The following is a 23,999-nucleotide window of genomic DNA, read 5'->3' on the forward strand; positions in this document are numbered from 1 at the left end:
TTAAGGTGTGAGGTCATCAACTGAATTAATCCTGAGGGGAGAGCTTTTATTACACTGTTAATTTATTTGCTTGTTTCTGGAAAACACGTTTTATTTAGAAACCTGCCATAATCCAAAAGCGTACCATTCTCATCAAAAAGATCCGAAACATAAATTGTTTTTTTATTTACCCAGTTTTGTTTGAATAAAGATTTATTCTGTATTGTTTTTGATTGTTTCATTTTTAATACAAATTGAAGGCCACCGTTTTTATTAAAAATGTTGAAAGGGATAAAGTACCCAATTGAACTTGAGTGTTGAACGCGCTTTTTAATCCAGTTATTTTTAAAAATAAAAATAAATATTTTTCCTGTAGCCTGGCGCGTTGTGTGACGTCACCGCTCTCGTCCAATCAGGTGCCGTCAGCTCGGCGGCTCTCGACGCGCTGTGGGCGGAGACCAGATTCCGGTTCCGGGTGTTTCCATATCCCAGTCGGAGGCTTTCGGATCTCCGATTATGAACATTTCTCCGAACCTTCTCTCCACCTCCACCTAATCAGAGCTGCCTTGGACCATTAGGAAGGTCCCGCCGAAGCCGTGAACATGACGACCCGCTCGGAGAGGGAGAAGGCCCAGAAGCTGAACGAGCAGCACCAGGCCATCCTGTCCAAAATGCTCCGAGAGGAAGACAACAAGTATTGCGCCGACTGCGAGGCGAAAGGTGCGCCGTCGAACGCAGGAAGTTCCCCGTTTAGTGGAAATGTGTCGGTGTGTGTGTGTGTGGCGGTTAATCTATCCGGCGGAGGCGCGCGTGGCTCAGCGCGGTCAGCTGACGCGCAACTCTCGAGCTAAACCTGTCGGCTAACCTGCAAGCTAACCCCCGTAAATCCACCTCAGCCCGCCGCTGCCCGGGCAGGGGTTCACCGATGGGCGGCGGGTTTTCCCGCAGGTTCCGGGTCCGTTTGGTCGGTTGGGAATCGTTAAGCCTGACGTCAGGCCTGTGTGTGCTCCTGTCCGTCCGCAGGTCCGCGGTGGGCGTCCTGGAACCTGGGAGTCTTCATCTGCATCCGCTGCGCCGGCATCCACAGGAACCTGGGAGTTCACATATCCAGAGTCAAGTCTGTCAACCTGGACCAATGGACCTCGGAACAAATCCAGGTACGTTTCCGCTTCCCGTCCCACCAGAATAAAGGCTTTAATCCCAAATCGATCAAATATGTTTATTGAATCAGAAAGAAGACTGCACCCACCTGTTTACCTGCAGCTGAACTACAGTGAAGAACATTTACAACACCAGATCTATTAGTTCTGTCTGTTATGCTGTTAAAGTGAAGAGGAGCAGCCTGCACTGCTGCCACTTCTCTTATTCTATAAAAGTAAAAGGAGCAACCCGTAGTTATTTCTATTATTCTCTAAAAGTGAAGAGGAGTGACCTGCAGCCACTCTGCTTTATGTAAAGGTGAAGCGGAGTAACCTGAAGCACTTTTGCCTGTTTGGGATTATCAGTAAAGTAGCAAACCGTGACAAACAGAGCTGTTCTAAACCAAGCCAAAGTGTCCCAACATAACGGCTCCGGTTTGGATGCTGGGCTGATGTACGTGAGTGACGTCCACGTCTGTTATCTTCCATAAACCCTTCATGCATTGTGATGCGGTGACGATTACAGGAGATCTGTAGAGCAAACAGGAATAGAAAACACTAATGTAGTTCCTGAAATGTCCACAGATGCTTTTTACTGACATAACACTTTGGAATTCATGTGAATTTCTGGAACAAATAAACAGCAGTGGTGCTGTTGGCAGTGAAAGCGATTTGGATTTCGAGTTTCCTCTCTGATTGGATGTAAATTCTGTGAATTACTTCAATCGCTCGTGACCTTTAATTGGACCTGAGCTAGTTTTGCATCTATTGAACGGGTCAAAGCACCAAACAGCTCTGTCCTTCAGCTGAAAACATTTACAGTGAGATCTTTGTCAGCAGCCAAAGTTAAAATTAGTTCAAAAATGTCAAAGTGATGCCAAATCAAAGCTTGTTTGGACGGCCATCAGCCAAACCACTAAATCCAGTTCATTTTGTTCAGTTTGATTAAATATCATTTTAATTTAGTTTTAAAAAATAAAAGCATTTTTCCTATAAAGTGGAGCTTCCGTTAAAATGATGAGTTCTTCTTAATTAAACTGGGTGCTGTCAGACTGACTTCAAAATGGTCTTTTTGGATGTTTTTTTTCAATCCCGTTGTTGGAAAACTTGACTGAAGAAATCAGGACAGCTTGTCATGAGAGCCTCTCACTGATTCACGCCAGGTTTCTGCTGATGGGGTTTTTCTTCTGTTTTCAGAGCATACAGGACATGGGCAACACCAAAGCCCGGCGGCTCTACGAGGCCAACCTTCCAGACAGCTTCAGGAGACCTCAGACGGACCAGTATCCTCCTCAGAGTCTGAGCCCGTGTCGGCCTCGTCTTTCTTTGCGGCTTTGTTCCTTAACTTGGCTCTCAGAGCCGTCGAATTCTTCATCAGGGACAAATACGAGAAAAAGAAATACTACAGCAAGAATGGCCTGGATCGCAGCAGCGTATGTACCCCGCCCAGCTGCTGGTCCCCATGCTTCCACACGACACCACAACCCGGACCCGGGCTTTGGTTCTAACCGTTTCTCCTGCTCTATCCCAAATTTGAATTCTGTGTCAGATTTCTTGCGCAATGAGACATGTTGGAATTGTAACAGGCACTGTGATGCCTTCAGGGTCACATAGTTAAAACCAAAACTTCATTGAATAAAAAGTTTCTGGTCTGCTTTAGCCAATAATCCCCTTTCAGCACAGTTATCAGCAGACCGTTGTGGTGACATCAAAACACAACCTTCCAGTCCAAGTGAAAGTGGGCGGAGCCGCTCACCTTTCTGCTCTGCTTTTCAGCCCAAAGACAAGAAAGAGAAGGAGCCTGACAGGGGGGGCAAGGTGTCGTCTCACTCCAAGGTGAGTGTCACATGAGCGAAGGGGTGGGGGCCACATGTTCACCGGCTTTCTGAACGGGGGATTCTTTCCCTTCAGAGTGAAGAGTCCAGGCCCGTTCCCAAAGTCAGCCCCGCAAAGCCTGCAGAGCCGCCGGTGAACCTGCTCGGCCTCGGTGAGTACAGCGCCACCCTCTGATGAAACACTCGCTCATGTCCCGGCACGTTCGAGTCGAGCGGACTATCTGAGCTTCACAGCAGAGACGCAGTGGTTTCCTGCTCTCCATAGGAAGCGCTTCAGCTGCCGACTCAGCGGTTCCTCTCACTACTAACTTCTCCTTTAGTTTAAAATGCTGTAGTACATTTAGGTTCTGACGCGTTTACTGGTTCGTCGTTATAACAGCTGTCAAATGCTCTTTGGAATGGAGACATGAGCGGGTTTGACAGGAAGTGACTGAACGGCGGGTGTTACGGCAGGCTAAAATCAGGGCGCTTTTCCTAAATAAATGTGCTTTTTTCATCCGGTTATTCATTCTGATTTGTCTGGTGTTGACCCCCTTCTCCTCGACACAGCTGAGGAGGTTTCATGGTCCCATCAGGATTACTACCCAGAAGAATCAGCTTTGCAACAATGTTATGCATCCCATATTGCAACAGGCTGCACATTTGCCTTTAGCATCCGAAACGGGAACCTAATTTTAATGTTCAACGTTCCATGCAGAGTGACTCTCGTGTGTTTTTTTTTTTTTTTTTAGCTGGGGCAATGTTTAGGTAAACGTTAAGGCTTTGTGAATATTCAACCTGGGACTTGAACCTCTGACTGTGACCCAGAGGTCACGGTCTACTAACCTTTGAAGGACTTGTTAGAGTTTTTGCTCCACAACATATGAAGTTACAGTTTTTAAACAGAGTTTTCTCCAAACATTAAATAAAATCGGTTCAACTTTTGCCAAAAACCTACCCTACCCAGCTGTCGACTCTTCTCATCTTCTGTCTGTGTGATGCAGCGTTTGAGTAGCACAGCCTGAGTGTTCTACAGAAAACCTGAAGCCAGAGGAGAATGCTGGCTGATGAAGGTCGGCCTGTTTTCATACGGCCCGATGGGCTCTGTAGAACCCGGCAGGCTTCCTTCAGCTGACGTCAGGCCCCGTGGGAGCAGCTCCTTCCTCACCTCCCACACTCCACCTGTAAAACCAGTTTGTGCTCCTTCCTGTTGCAGACGCGCCGGCTGCCGTGTCGCCCAACAATGGAAACACAAGCACAAGCCAGAACAGTGACCTGGATATCTTTGGGCCCATGGTGTCCAATCCTCTGCCCTCGTCCTCGTCTGCAGCTCAGTTTTCTCAGGTAAACCCAATTTGCTGCTGCTCAGGGGGGCGGCGTCAGAGCCGGACAGAGGAAGTGAAGAACACACTGAAGGCCGAGACCCTTAAAACCGTCGGAGTAGCTGCTTTTAGACCCTTGAACTGTCTGAAAAGGAGCAGGAACCTGGTTCTGGTGCTGCAGAATGCTTCTTCCTGATTCCCACCTTCTGTTTTACTGTAACTGTGAGAGAGATCCTGGTTAGCAATGAGGGAAAGTCTGAGCGTTTGCATGAATTTGGTTTTCAAAAGTGGCGCTCAGGCATGAATGCAGGCTGTTTTCTGAAGCAGGAGAGTTTGTGCCTCTGGTGAAACCCTGCAGATCTCAGCTGTGAATGAAGTTTAGATGAAGGCTTTGGAGCAGCGACGCTGTGACTGAGAGCTTCCAGCTGTGACACGTGGTGTGATGACTAGATTTATGGAAGTGTTCTCTGCCATGGAGGGGGCGGCACATGAGGGCAGTGTTTCTACCGACGCCCGTCTCTGCACTTACAATTCAAGACTTATTCTGAGTAATCCAGATTATTGAAGCAGAAGGATTTTCAATAGGAGGAAGTGTTTGTTACACAGATGTTTCCCTTAACAGGAAGTGATCCTTTTTACTAGCTGTTTGCTGGTTTTACTCCATCAGATTAGGAAGCGCGTGGAGATTTGGGGTAAAATGATTGTGTTGCTGTGGCCGTCTTCAGATTCACAGACGTTCAGAATGAGACAGCAGAATGTGGCTCCTCGCCGAAGAGGATAGATAATCGCCGCCAGCTTTAGAGATTCTGAGCGACCTTCACTTCCTCTTCCTGTGGCTGTCAGAGTTATTGCATCATTTGCAGCTCTGTTCAGCATTGGTTTGTTTCATACCATGGTCCGGGTGAATACTCGACACTGATTGGCTGCTGGGTGTGCATTAAAAAGGGATAACGCACAGGATAACCGCACGCCTAAAAAAGAAGTTCCGGTCACATCGCTTAAATCTTCTGTATCACTGTGCCTGCTTCTTTATAACTAACTTTAGCTTCATTATCTGGACAAAAACAAGCAGTAAGAGGAGAACTTTCTCTCTGAACTGATGCTTTATTTAACTCATCGTGACGATCAGCATAGATATATCACTTTATTTTGCCTAATCTTGACTGCAGTGGTGGTGTGGCGTGTTGTCACATTACTGTGACAACACGCCACACTGTGTAACAAATAGTCCACTTTTTGTGAAAAAGTGATCCAAATCGTAAATAACAAGAATTAAGGACTGAAACCGTTTAATATTTCTTTCTTGTGTAAGTGACCATGGTATAAGCGGGTTAATGGTTGACAAAGTGGGCATTCTAACAAGCGGTAAGTTCACCTCTTACCGCTTGTTTATGTCCAAATGATGAAGCAAAAAGTTGTTTTAAAGAAGCCAGCGCAGTGATACAAAACACTTAAGCTAGGTGACTGGAACTTTTTTTTTCACCGTGTGGTTGTACGGTGGTATATCACTTTTTAATGCAAACCCAGCAGCCAATCAGAATCGAGTATTCACCCTGACCATGGTATAATTTCTGATGATGCATACTTTCTCGGCCATTAACCCGTACATATTGAAGTTGGTTGCTTTGGTTTCCACTTCAGTTATTCCTCTTTTGGATAAACCAAAGCTCTTCTTTAGAGAGCAGCTGTCAGTGTCGTCACATTCTGGTTGACGGGAACTAAAACTCCTCTGCATTCAGGCTGTGGACCAGCGGCAACTCCAATTAAAGAGGTTTGAAACTCGGTTCAGATGCTGCCCTGAGGTCTGGTGGAAAATGCAGCGTGACTTCCCATGGTACCCCTGTGATCGGGGGGGGGGGGGGGCTGTTCCGCGATCCTTTGTAGGGAAAAACATTTTGTGTAGAAGAATCACGAGGAAGGGTTTCAGAGGAGAGCGTTTGGTCGTCGGGTGTTTGTCGGCTCTCGTGGGTGCCGCAGCAACGTCATCAACTGACATAAAACAGGAGTTCTCTCTCCTCTGGTGGGTTTCTTGCAAACTTCTTGTAAACCTCAGGTTTTCCTCCTCCTTCAAGGTGAGCTCCAGTAACTCGGCCAGCACCCCCACACAAGCTGCAGCGGGAGGGGGGGCCGGCTCAGGGTCCACACAGGGAGACCTGGACCTGTTCAGCGAAAGCAGCAGCGGCAGCACGAAGGCTGAGCAAGCAGACGCCAGCAAGAAGACTTTATCCAAGGACTCCATTCTGTCGCTGTATGGAACCAGCAGCATGTCTCCTCAGGCCCCCCCAGGTGAGCAGACTCCACACACAGCCATGTGCTGTTCTGGCACAAGATGAATATTAGTATGTGGGGGGAGAACAGGTGAAAATCTGCAGGAGCCGTTTGACAGAACATTAAGAGCTTTAGTTCTTCAGGTTCATTGAAAGACTTTCAGTCTGATTCACACTAAGAACTAGAAAAGAAACAGGCGTAAAAGATCTACAGAGAACCAAAAGTCAATGAAACCAGAAATATTCAACAAAAACAGTTTGTGAAAAGTGGAAATAGTCTTTTATTATTTTGTTTGTGCGACTGAAATTCATATTCTCGTCTGAACTACAAATAGAAAACTATTTACTGAAATCAGATGTTTAATTTTAGACCGAGGAGAACAATTCAGTTTCAGTAGTTTTTTTCATTAGTTTAGTTTTTCATTCAAACCTTTGGCTGTAAAAGAGAACTGGGCTGGGCAAGTGTGACATCATTCATAGAAAATACCTCCGATCTTTTTCTGCGATACGGATGTCGCCATGTTGGAGCCAGATGACAGTGATTGGTCCAAGTTGGTCTGAGGCGACGTTTCTATGGCAACTACTGTTGCCATTCAGGATTGAGCTTGTTTAAAGTCCACACCTCTTCGACTGAAAGCCTGAAGTGGTCTTCTTATTTGGGGTGTAATTTGTTTCCTCAACAATTCAATACGAATCATAATTTGTGGTTGATGATCTGATTCATAGTTGATATTGAATGATCCAGTTTAATCCAATTCGCTGACCTGAAAGTGGATCCAGATCCTCTTCAGCCAAAACTTCAAGCTTTGTGACTCAGAGATAAATATCTGGTACTGAACAGCAGGTGAAGTTCTCCAGATTCATTGCATTTCTAGCAAGATGATCAAGTGTAAAGGAAAAATGTGTCCAAACAAACAAGTAAACAAGAATTAATGGCAAATTCATTCAAATTTAGTTTCCTAAAGTTCAGCCCGATGTTGTTTTTCCACATCAGAATAGTCCAAAGGGACCATTCTTAGAACGTTCTAGCACACTGGATGGTCACATGACTTTGCTAAACTCAAAGTGTTTCCACACGTTTGATTTGATTTGAAATGGTTTATTTCAAGCAATCAAAGCAAGAAGAATGCACAAAATAATACAATCAGCGTTCATGCATTCATACAAAGACGTATCAAACTTAAGGTAATTAGACATTGAAGACTGTTTGAAAGGGAGTGGAAGGAAGCGAACTTGTGGAATCCCACACCTGGACTGGAATGATTGGTTGATCAGTTTTTGTTGTCATCACGTTTGTTGTCTGCTGTAATCCACTTGGTTGTGTTTACATTAGAGTAAAATAAACTTCTCAGTCCAAAGGTTTTTTTCCATATTGATATAATTGATTTCCTAATGGTCAACTCACAACTTACCTCAGAGAGCTCGATCTGGTTGGATCAGAAGATTGTAAATCTGAATCAACCAACTCAATGAATTGTTACACCCCTACGTTTTACCTTCTCCTTAAAGAAGTGCGAGTCTGAAGCCACTCCAGCGTCTGCAGCGCCACAATGTTGTCAGACTGAGGAGTGAGGTCACTGCGCTCTCTCAGCCACCGTACTTTTCACAGCTGTGTCTCGTCTGCACTGCAGATCAGACGTAAACTATTCTGTTTTTCTTTTTCTTTTTCTTTTTTATGGACCAATAGGAGCAGCAGATCATAGGACTCACTGTCGCTTTTTGAGAAAATGAAAGGATTTTAGGTTCACCTCTTTTTCCAGAAATACGGTTGTCTAACCCAAAAAAGACATGACAGGAGGGAGCTGCTGAGGCACTGGGGCTGGGCCACGCCCATCCTGCCTCACTGATAAGTCACCTCCTCATCTGAGGAGCACATGCTCAGTGGCACTTGTGCGTTATCTCAGTGTCAGGCTGGACTGGAGTTCTCGATAACTCCAGACGTTCTGATCTGGAGCTCCTCGGTTGTTCTTGTTTTCAAAGCTTTAGAAGCGTCCCGAGTTTGTTGTTGTGGAGCCCCGGGGGGGTATTCCAGGAAGCATGTTTAAACTAGCCTGACTTTAACCCTGAACTCTGGCTGAAATCCACCTGAACTTGCTTACTCTGGGTATGTCGGTTCCAAAAGACCAGACATGAGTTAGCGTAATTACGCTCGACTTGGTAACCCTGGGTTAATGCACGTACACGTCAAGTACATAAAGACATTCTCAATGGATCGCCGATTTACGGAGTCACCATGGAAACGCGTGGTGAGAAAAAAGAGAGCGCTATACTTCAGTGAGATGAAGTCTGAGATTTTAATGACGGCGGATAAAGATTATACGTCCATCGAAAAAGTAACACAGCAAAAAAAAAAGAGTTTCTGCTTGTAGTAGAAGAACAGACAAAGCAAACGCACAAGTTTCTAAACTTATTTCCATTTTCATGTGACGCATATATATATATATATATATATATATATATATATATATATATATAACTTATCTAATTTTGCCAACTTAAATGAATTACTTCTATTGGTAACAAGTAATTGAGTTAAATTTATTCAACCTAATTTCTTACGTCTATAAAACTCAATAGTTGTTAATACAACTCAAATTTACATATTTATTTAACTAAATGTCATATTACTCCAATTCAAGTATTTTTTTTTCCATCGTAATGAATTAAAATTCTTGAACTTTCATATGTCTAAGTTTGAGCCGGCAGATCCTCATTTTTATAACAATAAGAAGAACAAAAGACTATGTGATCATTGCCATTATCCATTTAGGAATTTTCCGACATTGTCAATATACACTTTGACTGTATGGGTGCTATATAAACTCATCATCCTCTCCTTCACTCTCACTCATGGTGCAGAGGCTTGAGCAAAGTAGGACAAAATAACTCAGCAAAATACGGTAAAACACAGTAAGACAGCTAAACAACTAAACACATTTGGACAAAAACCTACACTTAAACCCAAATCCGTCCAGACAGGCAAAGGGAATGATATCCCACAATCCCTTGCGGTACCGATCTAACGGCAGCACCAAAGTTACACCTACTTAATTGAATTAATTTGAATGAAAGTAAAATAGCTGTCTCAAAACTACATGTTATTTTTAAACTGACTTAACAAAAAAAAGATTTTTAATTATCCTAACTGAAGCAAATAATTAAGTTAGATCAAAGTAAAAAAGTTTATTTTTCCAACATCCATATGTGGTCTTGTCACCCTCTCACGGTGGAAAAAGTATTATCTGAGCTTCTTCATCCACTAAATAATCTTCAAATGGACACGCCATGCTGCTTCACCTCTCTGTAAACAAAGTAACCTTCAACTAAACCTGCTCCAGACCAGGTTATGTTCAGAGCATGAGTTGCCATGGCAACTTGACCTAACCTGAAACATACCTCCATTTCTGGAACCGAAAGCTGAGGTTATCAACTTCCTTAGCCTCAAACTTACTGTGGGAGCTAGCATAACCTGCTTTCTGGAACACCCCCCTGGTGTTCATCTCATCTCTGCGTCTGTGTCTCCCCCATCAGCCGGCATGTTCATGGCCCCCTCTCAGATGCAGTTTCCAGTCCAGGCCACCGCCGGCTACCAAGCCTTTCCTGGGATGGGCGCAGGCGTACCCCCCACCACTGTGATGGGCGCCATGATGGCTCAGAGTGGAGCCGCCATGATGGGGCCCAATCCAGGCATGATGGTTGGGATGACCATGCCCAACGGCTTCATGGGAAACGCTCCTGCGGCGGGAATGATGGGCATGGCTCCCAGGATGGTGGGGCCGCAGGGCGGCGCGATGCCCGCCGGCATGGTGCCCGCTCAGGGCATGTACGCCATCCAGCCGGGGCAGCAGGCGCAGTGGAGCATGGGACAGGTAGGAGGAGCTTTACTCACTGGGGAATGAAGCGCGGAGGCTTTTGGTTCCTCCTGCAGCCGCTCTCTGCTACGCTGTCAACATTAACTTGTCAACATTTCCACTAGATGGCGCTACAAACAGGAAACCCTACAAAAAATCATTAGAGTTTTTGTTTTTTATATTCAGGTTTCCTGCAGAATGTTTGCAGGAAAATGAATGAAGAAACTTTAGCCACGTTAGAACATTAAAAAAAAACCACAAACAGATCAAATCCAACTGTACAAGTGTTCTGAAATGCTCATGTTATGACAGAGCTTTTCTGGGTTTTTTCTTTGGCGATGACCAAGGATTCCAAAATCATCCGCAGTGGCTAGAACTGTTAAAAAAAAAGTTCCAGATTTGACCTTGACCTGCTCTAAAAGGACCAGAAGTTTTTCTCATTCAGCCTGATTGAAGCTCCATGAATCATAATTCACTTTTCATGGTGTCGTCTGCTTCATGCCTGAACGTTTTCCGCAAATGAAATTCCAGCAGGTGGGATGGTTGGACTCTGGACTCGAACTTGGGAAGTTATTGAGTTAACAGGGACGTACGTCATTTTCATTAATTGAGTTTTTCATTCAAACCATTGACTGTAAAAGAGGACTGGACTGAGCGAGTGTGACATCATTCAGAGAAAATACCTTACCTCCGATCTTTTTCTGCGATACGGATGTCGCCATGTTGGAGCCAGATGACAGTGATTGGTCCAAGTTGGTCTGAGTCAACGTTTCTATGGCAACTACTGTCGCCATTGTTCCTTGCAGATCCAATAATCAGTAACTGTTTCGTCTGGTTCTAACGGTCCTGATAGTTGGTTTCTTCAGACGATTGAACGTTTTTTACTGGGAAACTTGAGTCTTGACTTGGACTCATCTGGGATTCAGACTTGGATGAAGAGACACACGGGCGTGTCAGCTGATCTCAACCTTCACCACAGTCAGGAACTGATGATGATGATGATGATGCTCAGAGCTTCATTTCTATCAAAGTGAAGACATATTTGCGTTGGAATCAGTGACTTCTAGGTTCTTGTGTTTTGAAACGCCGCTCTTTGCGTGATCTGATGGGAATACCTGTCGTCCTCAGGTGAGCCAGCAGATGTCGGGCCTGAATGTGAACGGAGCAGGGGGGCAGATGGCCTTCGCTCAGCCCCCCTCAGCCATGGGCGGGTGGGCCGCCTCCGGATCGGGCCAAACCCTGAGCACACAGCTGTGGAAGTGAGCCTGGGAGGGGCTCGGCGTCGGGTCCCAGCGAAGGCTGCAGAAACTGCAAACTCAAAGTGTGCAGCCCCCTCCCCCCCACTCCGGGCCCTTCCTCCTCACAGATCAGCCTTCAGAACATGTCTGTCTTCTCCTCTCTGTCTCTCTTTCTCTCTATTGTGCGAGTGAATTGGGAGTTCTACAGGATCTCAGCTTGGCAGTTTCTGCCTGTCGTTTTGGGTTTTGGATTTATGACTTTATTTTCCTTTTTTGGAAAAATTGCAAGAAAAAATAAACAGTCCCAACATCGACATATCAGTAAAGCTGCAGGACCAGTTACACAAGCTTTTATTTTATCACTGTATCATTCTAAGAGTATAGGATGTTTAAATGAATAGTATTTAACGGGAGAGGTTGTGAGGATGGGGAGTCGGCGCGGCTCCCACATGTACAGCTCTGTATAACCTTCTTTTAAAGTACCTGTGGTTCTCCTACCAAATTAAAGCCACCAAAAAGAAATGGTGTGATCTGCTCCGTTTTTGACTCAGAATCCAGAAACACTCAAACGAGCTGAAGGTTACACCCAAAAAGCATTTGATACGCCGAAATCATTCCACCTTAAAGCTAATTATTGGGACAAAAACTGAAGATGATGTGAAAACACTAACTGCAAATCAATCAAAATGAGTCAAATTGATGAAAACACAAATGGGCTAAATGTGGTTTTAACATTTTTGTGAAAAGGCAGCTGACATTAGTGTTATTGGAGGTTAAAAAACAGGAATTCTGGGAAAGTACATGAAGGCTCTAAATTGTTGTTGTCGGGCAGATTACAGAGATGATTGAGGTTTTCAAATTTTCACATGCAGAAACCAATTTAAACAAAAAAATTATAAACGACTTTAAGTTTCCTGTGAGAGAAAAAAGAGAAACAAGCAAATAAGCTCCTAAAGATTTCAACTCATTTTATGAACATGAAGCAGTTTATGATGCGAAAACAGAAGTTTGGGAGTTTACTCTTAGGTTATGTTCAGGAGCATTATCTAGTGTGGGAAATATGCACTTTCAGCTTTTTCGTCTAGCAGTTTTTTAATACAACAGAAGCACAGGACTTGATCTACACCAAAAGCGGCTTCATTTATAACCAACGAGGGTTTCATGTTGACAGCGTTGGCTGCATTTCACTAAACAATGCAGCAGCACAGAGCAGGTGAGGCTGCAGAAAGGAATGATGGGAAGGTTTTAGCTTCGTAATGTCAGAAAGTCCAACATTATTTTAGCCTTTAAAGCAACAGTGCCTGTTCTGGATCAGAGGTGGAGAGTTAGATGCCCCCCCAGCGCCGAGAGCAGCAGGCTGAGCTCTTCCTCCAGTGGATCTGGTTCTGGTGACATCTTCATTTGGGTCATCCAGCTGAACTGTCAGTGTTTGATTTCAATTTTTAGGTGGCACAGTGAAATGTTTCCATCTTAAGGTCTCTGACATCATTGGAAGAGTCCCCCCCCCCCCCCCCCCCCCCCCAACACACACTTCACTGCAGAGTCTTTTCACCTGGGAGACATTTGATGTCGGTTCAGGCCCTCTCTGGTTGAGTCATCTCAATAGATTTGACTCGGTCAGTCCAGGACTTTTTAGCGCCTCTGGATGATTTACGTTTGGGTTTTGGGTCGTTGTCAAGTTTTGACTCCAGCTCCCCTCCAGCTTCAATTTTCTGATCTGTTCAGCTGTTTTTAGAGCCCCCTCCCCTGAAACACAGAGGATTTAATGGTGAATTCTGCAATGGCAAGCTAATCAAGTCTTACTAAAGCAAAGCAGGTTCAATCCATGACACTTCCACCTCTGTGCTTCACAGCTGTTGCAAGGTTCCTGTTTTCAGGGCTAGGGTGGTGATGTCATTTTTGATACATCCCCGTGAAGAACATCTTTGCAGGGTTTGCCAGCATTCTCTCTGAGGGACTTAAGTTTGGCCTTGATATTTCTCTTAAAGTCTCGTCTCTTCCTGATCACAGAGGTAGCTGGGTAGCTCGGTTGGTAAGGTGGGAAGCTACCATGCAGGAAACCAGGGTTCGATTCCCGGAGGGGAATGAGCAATGGTACTGGGGGCAATTACCATATCAATGGCGAGCAGTTAACATCACCCAGTGAGGGTCCTTAGGCAAGACCCTTAACACTACTGCCTCCCGAGCGCGGTTTCAGCTGCAGCTCACCGCTCCCCCAGGGGATGGGTCAAATGCAGAGAAAGAATTTCCCTTCGTGGGATAAAATACAGTGTAATAAAAAAAAAAAAATGCTCTTTCACACAGAAAGGTGGAGTCTTTTCCTCTGATGTCAGGATTTACGAGCATTTTTGCCTCATGGATAGTGTGGATAGTGTGGAGAGTGTGATGCAGTCAAGGATTTCACACACACAGGAATGAAAGGGCAGGCCTAAATAAGAACAATGCACCTGCATAATGCACCTGTGTGTTGATGCTGCTCTGGCTGAGTTAATGTTAGTCAACCTTTTCCTCAGAATATGCTTTTTTTTCTGGAACTAGATCAGTTTAGATAATTCAACCTCTCAGTATTGTTGATATAAAGATGAAAACTCCATAAATCCATAATCGGTGTAGATCATAGAGGCTTTTCAAAAGGGGAACAACATTTTTCACATCACTCTGCTTCTCATAACCTGCAGCTGAAAGTGAGACATCCAAAGTATTTTACACTGGCGTGTAACAATCACAAAGGTTAGTTGGGGGCTTTTTTCCTGCTGGTAGGCAGAATCTTCCCTCCATTGTTGTTCTTACTCCAGCTTTACGTCTTTAAAATGTTTTTATAGTAATCAATGAGTGGATGCCAATGTTTTCAGGGTTCTTGTCGAGAGATTTAAACCCAGAGTCTGAAATATAGATCAGTTTCTCTAAGGAAAGGAGCAGGGGGGTGAGTGTAAAATATGTCTGTAAAGCTGTGCAGCCAAAATAACAGATAATGTAACCCTGACCATGAGGCTGACTTAAAAAGATTTATCTGAAGGAAATGTTCAGAAACAGATTAAGACAAAAACCTTAACTGCAGAAAGAAAAAATGCTGTTTTTATGAATAGTTAACATAAAAGAAGATTTTACTGATGGATGGACAATATACAGTCTGGTTGTTTAAAGGAATTATTTGCGTACATTCATACCAGATTTTGTCAAATCAAAAACCCCGTTTGATGTGAAAGAAGCACAATGTGCTTTAAAAACAAAATATGAGTTTTGAATCCGACAAACAGACATTCACACAGAAAGACGACAGAAACACTCAAACCCACACTGAGTAGAAGTCTCATCACCTCATCCATTCAGACTGAACCTCTGACCTCATTTTGCAGCTTTTTAGAACTCAAACTCTTTCAGCAGCAGCCCTGAAGTTCAGACTGACGCAGTGCTGGAAGTTCTCCGTCAGAAATGTTCAGAAATCATTTTCCTGAGGGTTTTTACCCTGAACATATTCAGTTCAGGGAAAATGTTTCCTCTAAAAACAAAAATCTTGAGCTTCTTGTTGGAAACAACTAAATAAAAAAGAGAAGATGATGAAATGTGGAAACAAAGAGTGGATTGCATCTATAAACTCTGTATTCCGGACAAGAGGACTGTCGGTAGAACAGCTCACAAAGATTCAACAGAAGGTGAGAAGGATCTGATTTAACCGCAGAATTTTCTCCTTTCAATTCATGGTTTGTTTTTATCACTCACTTAATTCCTTGAAGCTGTGTAATTGTATTTTCTGTATGTGAAAAGACTGTTTTTTAAACCAATGTTGAGATTTCTGTTCTTCATAAAACAGAAACATTGTTATTCTTTTGTCCACCAGAGGGCAGTGTTGTCTTATACTGTTTTAATCCTAACGAGGTTTGTCAGCAGTCTGATGTGATGTGCACTTCACTGTGGAGAATGATGGGACACAAGTAGTTCATTATCCTTCATATATGTGAAACGTATATTTAGGATCTGTTGAGTCATGGTTTCTCAGTTATTGTGACCAGAAAGAAGCAGATTAAACTTGATAATACTGAGAGGGGAAAGCAGGACGAAATGGGCAGACAATGAGGCAGTAAAAACCTCCCCGAGCAGTTCCAGGGAGCAGCAGCAGGTGGCAGTGCACGTCCACATCCAAAGTCATGCCAGTTTTTCTGTAACCTGAGATGCTGCAGATTTTACTCAACTCATTATTTGTGTTTTGCACTTTTCAGACCCAAACAGCCCACTCAGTTAAATTGCTGCAGAGCTGCCCCCTCCCCCTGAACATGCTTCTGTATTGCCTCATAAGGAGGGTGAGTTTTCCTGCAGCACTTATGCAATGAATGCCCTCTTGTTGAATTTTATTGTGGACAGAATTTGGAAATTCCTCGTCATCCCATGTGTTTACAGTTTTGGGGTAAAGTGCGTCTCACTCTTCCTCCCAGAAGGTTTTCAGCAGCCTGTTGCACAGTTCTTCTCCGAGTTGAGAGCATGAGGGCGTTGAACTGAGCGCCAGACATTTAAACCCATCTGCCCTGAAGCTTCACATGGGCCTTAGATGTATAACGGCAGAGAAAGGCTGTGGGATCAGTGCGGTTCTTTGCTTAAGCTTTGGTTCTTTTGTGTTCATGGGAAGTTCTGCAGTGAAGTCTGCACTGGTCCTTGTGCTCGCAAACGGGTCCAGGGCGTGTCTTTTGGAACCAGTTCTACCTGTTCTATACACTCAGATTCAGGCAGCCTGCATCAAAAATGTGTTTTTAATGATGGGATGAAACGTCTCCTCTGCCTGGCAGCCCCTGAAAGCATCAACTTGTTGCAGGTCAAGCTCACTTTGAAACTTTCACAAGGAGGTCTGATGCCCGTCAGAGCCTGAGACCATTAGCGAAGACGTTAGGCATTCCTCTCAGCCCGTGAGCTGAGCAGAGCCACACCAGAATAGAGTCCCCCGTCTGAGTGAAGAATGTTTCTTCTTGCTGCAGCTGCTTCATGGCCTGTTTGACCCGCTGACATCAGCATTCCTGCTGATACTGTCAGCCTGCAGCTAAAGTGCAGAAAACACCACCCTGTGCTTAAGTAAACTTTTCACCATAGATACCAAAGACTGATGGGATTAGGATTTCCACGCCTCAACAGAGAACTTGTGGCTTTGGCCGCTCCTCAAACACAGCAGAAAAAAGTGGTTAGCAACAGGTTTAGCAACGGTTGTGTTTAGTGTGTTCTCATAAATACTGCACATTTGTCCAATTAAACAGATTTTATGTTTGCTCTTCTATCTGCTCCCACACCTCCTCCCTTTATCAGAGCTCTGGTTTCTCTGTTCCCACCTTCTTTCTCCTGATTAGTTTAAACCCTTACAGGAGTTTCATTAAACTTCATGAAGCATTGGAATAAAAAAAAACACATTATTTTAATGTTTCTGCACAAAGTTATTAGATCAATGAGCCTCACCGTCCTGTAGCAGCTGCAGATACACAGATGAGTTTGTTAAAGATGCTTCAATCAGAATGAGAGGAACCAAATAAACAGAGCGGAACCTATAAAAACTGCTGGTAAAACCTTGAAATGTCATTATTGTGGAACATCTGTGGACTGAAATGATCAGAGATGAAGCTTCTTTGAAATGTTTTCCATCTACTGACAGAGATGTTCAATAGTAAGGGGAGCTTTTTGTCTCCGGGCTCTCTGCGATAAGAGCTCAAGTCAAACCTTTGTGTGCTCTGAGAAACTTACATGAGAGGTAATGAATATGAATATGAGACATGACAGAGTTATGCCACAGACAAAAACAGGATGTTCTCATACGTCCAGACTTGTTCCAGTGTGATTAGAGCATCATTATGAGAGCTAAAGCTCCACACATCCCTGCCATGCTCTGCAGTCTGGTCACTTTCTGTTGTGTTTTCTCGAATCCACCAAGAAATGTCTCAGTTAAGGTGGAGGGTTTGTTTCTTTTCTGTTCCTGTCATCTTCTCCAAGATTCTAACCACCAGAACATTTGTAAACGATCACCTTGGGCTCAAAAGATTCCTCAAACTTGCACCTTACATCTTAACCATAATCTGCAATGACTGAGACAGCCCATCCTGGGGTGGCAGTATCATGGTGTGGGGTTGCTTTATGTGGCGTAATGGTTTCCCTTAACTTGCTGCTGAGCAGAGCCACCAGAAAACTAAATACAAACCGGAAGCTAAGAAAGCAGTTTAATGAATACAGAAGTCTTCAAAACAAAAAGATTAACATACCTTTGCTAAAATACTCATGAAGCGCGAGCATCTTAAAACACCAGAGTTACACAAAGAATAATGTATGGGTCTAGTCAGAGCATACACACAATGCACGTTCCACATCCACAGTGCACACCAGCGGCGGACGACACCCGTCCGTCCGCCATGGGAAAACTTCAGGCCTCTGTGGCGTCTGGTGAGTCAGGGAGACGCATGGCCGGGTGGCTCCTAAAGTCCATATGGGCCATGTCAGTCAGCAGTGACGGCCATGTTTTGTATTAAATACTAAATAATAAACATAAACTACAAGCACAAACACACATACATGTGCATGCAGCTTAGGAGGATGACCGTTAGGAGTCACTCAAGCGGCATAAACCTTTTTTTTTTCTCTTTTTAACTTGTTCTGTCCAACAGCTGAAGGCCTTTTGTGTTGGACAGGTTTCACTGTTACAAAAAAAGGGTTATGTATCTTTGGATAACCAGGGTGTACATTTGAATAAACCACTTTTTGTTTTATTTTATTTTTTTATTGTTTTTATTTTTTGTTCCATTTATGTATTAAGTGTGTGAATGTATATGTGTATATAGATAGATGGATAGATATGTATATATCGATAAATATACACAGATTTAAACATTTAACTGCAATTTTGTGGTTCTCTTGCCTCCAGAATTCGTTTTTTTTGTATGTAATTTTTTTAATGGGAGGGAGAGGGGAAAGGTGTGAGTGTGTGTGGGGGGGGGGGGGGGGGGGAGTAGAATAGACAGAGAAGGGGGGAGAAAGTGTGGGGATACAAGTGGCTATTTTGAATGGGTGATTATTTTAAGATGTGCAACATTTATTCTAGATCTGCTGGAAAGACAAATGTTACATCCAAGAGTGAAATTCTTACACCAAGATAAGCAGAAGACAACTGTCCATCAATACACTTTGGGTTCGGAGGAGGGATAAAGCAGACATGAAGCAGTGTGACAGTGTGCATGTGCACGTGGGGGTGGAGATGCATGCACGCTGCCGAAGTATACCATGTGATTGTGAGGGGAACCAGTTCCTCCCCAGCCCGACCAGGAGAGAAGGGGACACCCCCGGTCTAGAGCTTTCCCGGTGACGGGACCCACGCAACCCCGAGTGGGGGGGACCGCCCACTCACCCTGGCCAAGAACGAAGCCAGGACCCAACAGAACCTAAGGACCACCCACCACCCAGCCGGAGCCTTGTCACCGAAGGCCAATGACACAACCACAGCTCCACCCCTACCCCCCACAGTACCCTCTACAGCCCCCCTCACCCAACAAGTTCATCAACCCCTCCTTCCCGTATCCGCCCCTGATGCCCTTCCCTTCTGCAAGAGGGAGGGTGTGCCCCAGTGCATCCCGGCGAGGTAGCCCCCAGGCCTGTCCCCACCCATACACTCTAACACACACACACATTCTTCTCACTGCCCCGGCCCCACACAGTAACACCCTCCAACCGACCAACCCCCCACCACCGCATGCCCGGCCACAGCTCCGGTCAATAGGGTCCCACACGCCAGGCCGCCCTGAGAGGACCCAGGTGGGGGAAGACCGGCCGCCCCTCCCCGATCCCATCTATGTATTGTGGTATGGGGGTGCGGTGTGTGTGCTGCAGGTAAAACGGGACGTCTCCAGTGGGGTGGTGGGCCCCACTGCTGCCAAGCAGCAGAGCCCCCCGACCCCAGGGTCCCTCTGTATGTAGTGTGTTTGCTGTGTGTGTGGTGCCAACATTCAGTGGGTGTGTCTAAAGTGAAAGTTAAAATTGGGGGGCGGGCTGGAGAGAGATTAGCCTTGTTTCACCATGCCCCCCTCCACCAGACCATCCCCACAAGGCCCTTGATGTGGCCATCGGTGAAATTTTGTTTGTCACCCCTGCCCTAGATGAACCAAGGTGTCTAATATGCAAGTAAAAGTGGAAACGAGGGCGGGCGCCAACACAGCCCCAAAGATAGTCCCCCACCCCCCCCACCCCCCGGTGCAGAGCATGCTGAGCTGAGCTGAGCTGACCCACTCTGGGGTCTCTTTTTCACAGCACTGGAATGGAATTAGATTCCATTTCTTTGACATAAATAAAAAAAAACATCTGATGGCACAAACTGGATCTGGAAGCGTTTCTTTGTCATCGCCTAAGATGCGATTGCCTCTTTACTTCCTGTCTTATGATCTTCGTGTGAGGTGTCCTCAGGCTTCATGTTGCACAGGAAATCACAGAGAAAAGACGCAGGCGCGGTTTTTGGCAGCTTGGCAATGTTTGTCATGCTCATTATTGTGACAGTAATTACTAATCATCCATTTTTTACATGACAGGTTGTTATTATAAATCCACTATAAAGTAGATCTCCAAGAAAGCAGAGCTCTCAGAGCCATTCCGCTCTTCTTTTAAGAAGACTCGTCTGTGGAAGGTTCTCAGCATGAATGTGGACTCCCGTCTTCTGTGGTAGAAGTGCTGGGACAGATGTGGAAACACAGAAAGAAGCAAGGCTTTGTTTTGCTGTATTATTGAGAGAAAACACATGAAAAGGCCCCACTAAGTCAACAAGACCCGACCCACACTGTAACCTGACCCCAAGAGCGTGGATGGAAACATTGGGGGACACACCCTCTATGATTGCTGTACGCAGGTCTTCAAGGTAGATGGGTGTGCTTCAGAGTAATTTCAGATGTTAGAACGTTTGTGCTCCTGAATGTCACAGCCGCCCAGAATTTATGGATCAGACCTCACCCACATTTAAATAAACACCTGGCACCTTAAGGCACCTTTGTGCTCACTCCTGGCATGTTGGGCGTTTCCCTTTCACAGTTTCTTATGACTCATCCAGACTTGGTCACTGTACCACTGAACAAAAAAAGGTCCAGAAACCTCTGGTGTCTCTGCAGCTTAGACCTTTTTTAAAGTGGTTTACTTCTCCTCAATGTTTTTAGAGTAAAGCTGCACCTTGGTTCCACAGAGGAACATTTCTACATGTCATCACTGACCACTCTGCTCAGGTTTTTACTTTTAAACGTGTTGGAGGATGGTGGTGCAGCGGTTAGCACTCCTGCTTCACAGCGAAAAGGCCCTGGTTTGAATCCTGGCTGGGACTTTTCTGTGTGGAGTTTTGCATGTTCTTCCGTGCATGCATGGGTTTTCTCCCACAGTCCAAAAATATGCTTTAGAGTAGGGCTGCACGATATGAGGAAAACTTGCGATATTAGAGATTAATATTGCGATAAGGTTATAATTTGCGGTATATAAACAAATAGAAAAATAACCAAAAACATCATTCCCAATTCATTGCAACAGTTTAAAAATTATACTCCAAATGACCCTCATCGACATAGGTGACAAACATCTAACATAATAGGCCTCCTTCTTATTGGTCAACAATGGGAAGGCGTCCATCTGATTGGTCAAAGCATAAAGGGATTTATTTGATCTATCAAATGCTTCAAGCTGCCATGAGATTGTTTTAACACATTTTGGGTTTACGATTTATTGCGATATTCGTCGTCTTTTGCAATATGTATATTGCAGAGCTGGATATTGCGATAATGATAAATTACCGGTATATTGTGCAGGCCTACTTTATAGGTTATTTGGTTACTCTAAAGTGTCCCTAAGTGAGTGTGTGGGACTGATTTACCTGTCCAGGGTGTACTCCACCTTCACCTAAAAGTAGCTGGGACAGGCTCCAGCAACCCCCGACCCCAGAAGGGATATAGCAAACTAAGAAAACGGATGGAAGACTTCTCCCCATGTGGTGGTGTAGATTTGAAACTGAACAGATGGAACTTTAAGATTACATTTACTTTATGATCTCTACAACCAACTCCCAAAAGAGTTTGTGCACACTGTTGTCTAACAGTTGAACAACAGTTATATTTCTGTTCAAAAATGGGGTACTGTACACCAAGAAGGAGGAAAAACTGCATGGTTGGAAGTTGTTGAGCATCTCAGGTCACAGAATTCTATTAGGCTACACATAACTTCACTATCAACACATGATTTTGTTCGGTCTATGTTCTCTTAACCCTTGTGCTATCCTAGGCACTTTAACATTGGGAGTTGGGTCATCTAGACCCACTAGACAGTGCGCTGAACCTTATTTCTTCAATGATTTGTGATCTTCACTGGTGTCCATGGGTTACATGAAATCCTCTCCACCTTTATCCACCTTTGTCATGGTAGGGAGAACACCCCAATGTAAGGGTGGGGTCATAGGACAGCACAAGGGTTATTCAGACATTCCCGTCAGAGAAATGATAATAACCAGGCCACAGAAATCTCTAAAGAGGTAGCGGCGATAAGTGAAGGCATGGATGATGCAGCCATGTCCCAGAGGAATCCACCAATCCATTCAACACAGACACACAAGATCCAACCAACACACCAGCAGCTATCAAACATCTGACTCACACACACATGCCCAAACACCCAGTTTTTTTCATGTAAACTCTGTTTTTTGGATTGTATTGTTTCTATTTTATCATCCCTCAGGCCTGTGACAGCATTCATCCGCCCTGCAGAAAGATGTGAGTTTGTGAATTAAATCCCTAGTGATGAAATAATTGTTCTATGTTTTTGCTTCTGGCTCAAAGTTTAAAGGTAAAGAATTTGGAAATATTAAAAATCCAAATAAGAAAATAAGTAAAATACAATGGACTGATATAAATGTGTACAGTTGTTTGAATGCAGACAAGTCTCATCAAAAGCTCAACACCTAATGTCAACGGTCCAAACATGACTCAGGGCTCAGGAGGGTGGATGGATAAAGGGATGGGTGTGTCTCCTTTGCTTGTTAAGTCTGTTTGTCATAACTAAATTAAATGTTTAAATATTTTATCACCTCAGTTTTAACCCTTGTTCTATCCTAGGCACTTTAACGTTGGGAGTTGGGTCATCTAGATCCACTAGACAGTGAACTGAACCTTTTTTCTTCAATGATTTGTGATCTTCACTGGTGTCCATGGATTACATGAAATCTTTCCACCTTTATGCACCTTTGTCATGGTAGGGAGAACATGTCAATGCAATGGTGGGGTCATCTAAGATAGCACAAGGGTTAAAGTTTTCTGCTTCTTTCAAGATGGAAAATCTTAAGAAATACAAATGGTGTAGATGCAGAGCTGTGAATGACAGAGAAAGGTGATGACAGTTTTTCTTCTCTATTCTTCAACACTTTTTTTCAATTAAGTCTATGTAAACTTGCCGTAGGTTGTTTGTTGTTTTTGGTTTTTTAAACTGCATTCCACATTCTCATCTTTATACATCCTATGATTCCAGTTATTGCTCAGTCCCGTCAAGGTTCAGTTCTTTGTTTTTTAATGTTTTGTTTTGGTGAAGTTCCTTTGGTTGTGGAGGTTTCCCTCCACAAGTCCACATCTTCTGCATTTTGGGTCCGCCATCCCTGATGCCACCAGTCCAAAACAAACACTGAAAAGCTCTTTCTTACATTACATAAACGTATTTTAGTGTAAACTTTGAGTATTCTCGTGTAGCACAAAAGTCCAAAGTGTTTCGTCACAGCTGAAACTTTGGATAACAGGGACTTGGTGTTCAGTGGACAGAAAGCATGTCACTTTCTAATAGCAGGAAGCTGTTAAAAAAGACAGAACTTGATCTCTGAGAGATCTAGTTAAAATTTAAAACTCCAGGTCCAATATTTAAACATCTTTATGGCTTCTGCTTTGAATTGTCCTGTCCAACTGTCTGCCGACAGACCAGGGGCTGCTTTGCATGTTGTTATCAGTTCAGGATTGTAGAAGAGCAGCTTTAAAATGGTCCCAAACACTTGTGAGGATGGAAATCAACGTTTGCCCTTCAAACCATCGTCACACCATTGTGATCCACTGGCAGAGCATTGCTGGGAGTTGTCTGCAAATAAGCAGCCCCACCCCGAGTGACACTTCGATCATTTGGCACTGAGTTCATAGATGAAGCAAGACACCGGCGCACCAATTTCCATAATGACCCTCTTTGTTCGTGGCTGTGTTTGGCCTCACTTTGTCCTTCAGTGTTTGGTTACCAGGCGACCGCAGTTACTCAAATGTGGACTTTTGGAACCCATCCAGAGCAAAGATTTGGGTGTGTCTTGTTTGAAAAGGCTCTATGGACAAACACTGAGGTCGTTTTCTGTTTTTGGTCACCTGGGTTAAGTTCTCTTTCTCCCTGACTTTGGAGCG

At 44.3% G+C, this 23,999-nt stretch overlaps 1 protein-coding gene across 1 annotated transcript; it reads left to right on the top strand.

Moving 5' to 3' along the window:
• Positions 1-393: 393 nt before the first annotated feature.
• On the top strand, positions 394-12,132 carry LOC101160389 (stromal membrane-associated protein 1). The gene is made up of 10 exons (XM_011479400.4): positions 394-699; positions 1,003-1,136; positions 2,316-2,401; positions 2,476-2,551; positions 2,895-2,954; positions 3,030-3,105; positions 4,149-4,276; positions 6,327-6,540; positions 10,053-10,390; positions 11,501-12,132. The coding sequence occupies exons 1-10, from the start codon at positions 582-584 to the stop codon at positions 11,633-11,635; spliced, it is 1,365 nt and encodes a 454-aa protein (XP_011477702.1). The 5' UTR covers positions 394-581; the 3' UTR covers positions 11,636-12,132.
• Positions 12,133-23,999: the final 11,867 nt, after the last annotated feature.

The sequence above is a fragment of the Oryzias latipes genome, chromosome 1 (assembly GCF_053564925.1).
Source record: "Oryzias latipes strain Hd-rR chromosome 1, Olatipes_Hd-rR_3.1".
Lineage (NCBI taxonomy): Eukaryota > Metazoa > Chordata > Actinopteri > Beloniformes > Adrianichthyidae > Oryzias > Oryzias latipes.

Bases quoted from the DNA above. Each gene is read 5' to 3' on its own strand.
- LOC101160389 (XM_011479400.4), top strand. From the start codon at position 582: ATGACGACCCGCTCGGAGAGGGAGAAGGCCCAGAAGCTGAACGAGCAG. The intron at 4,277-6,326 runs GTAAACCCAATT...TCCTCCTTCAAG, and splicing joins CTGCAGCTCAGTTTTCTCAG to GTGAGCTCCAGTAACTCGGC. The intron at 6,541-10,052 runs GTGAGCAGACTC...CTCCCCCATCAG, and splicing joins GTCTCCTCAGGCCCCCCCAG to CCGGCATGTTCATGGCCCCC.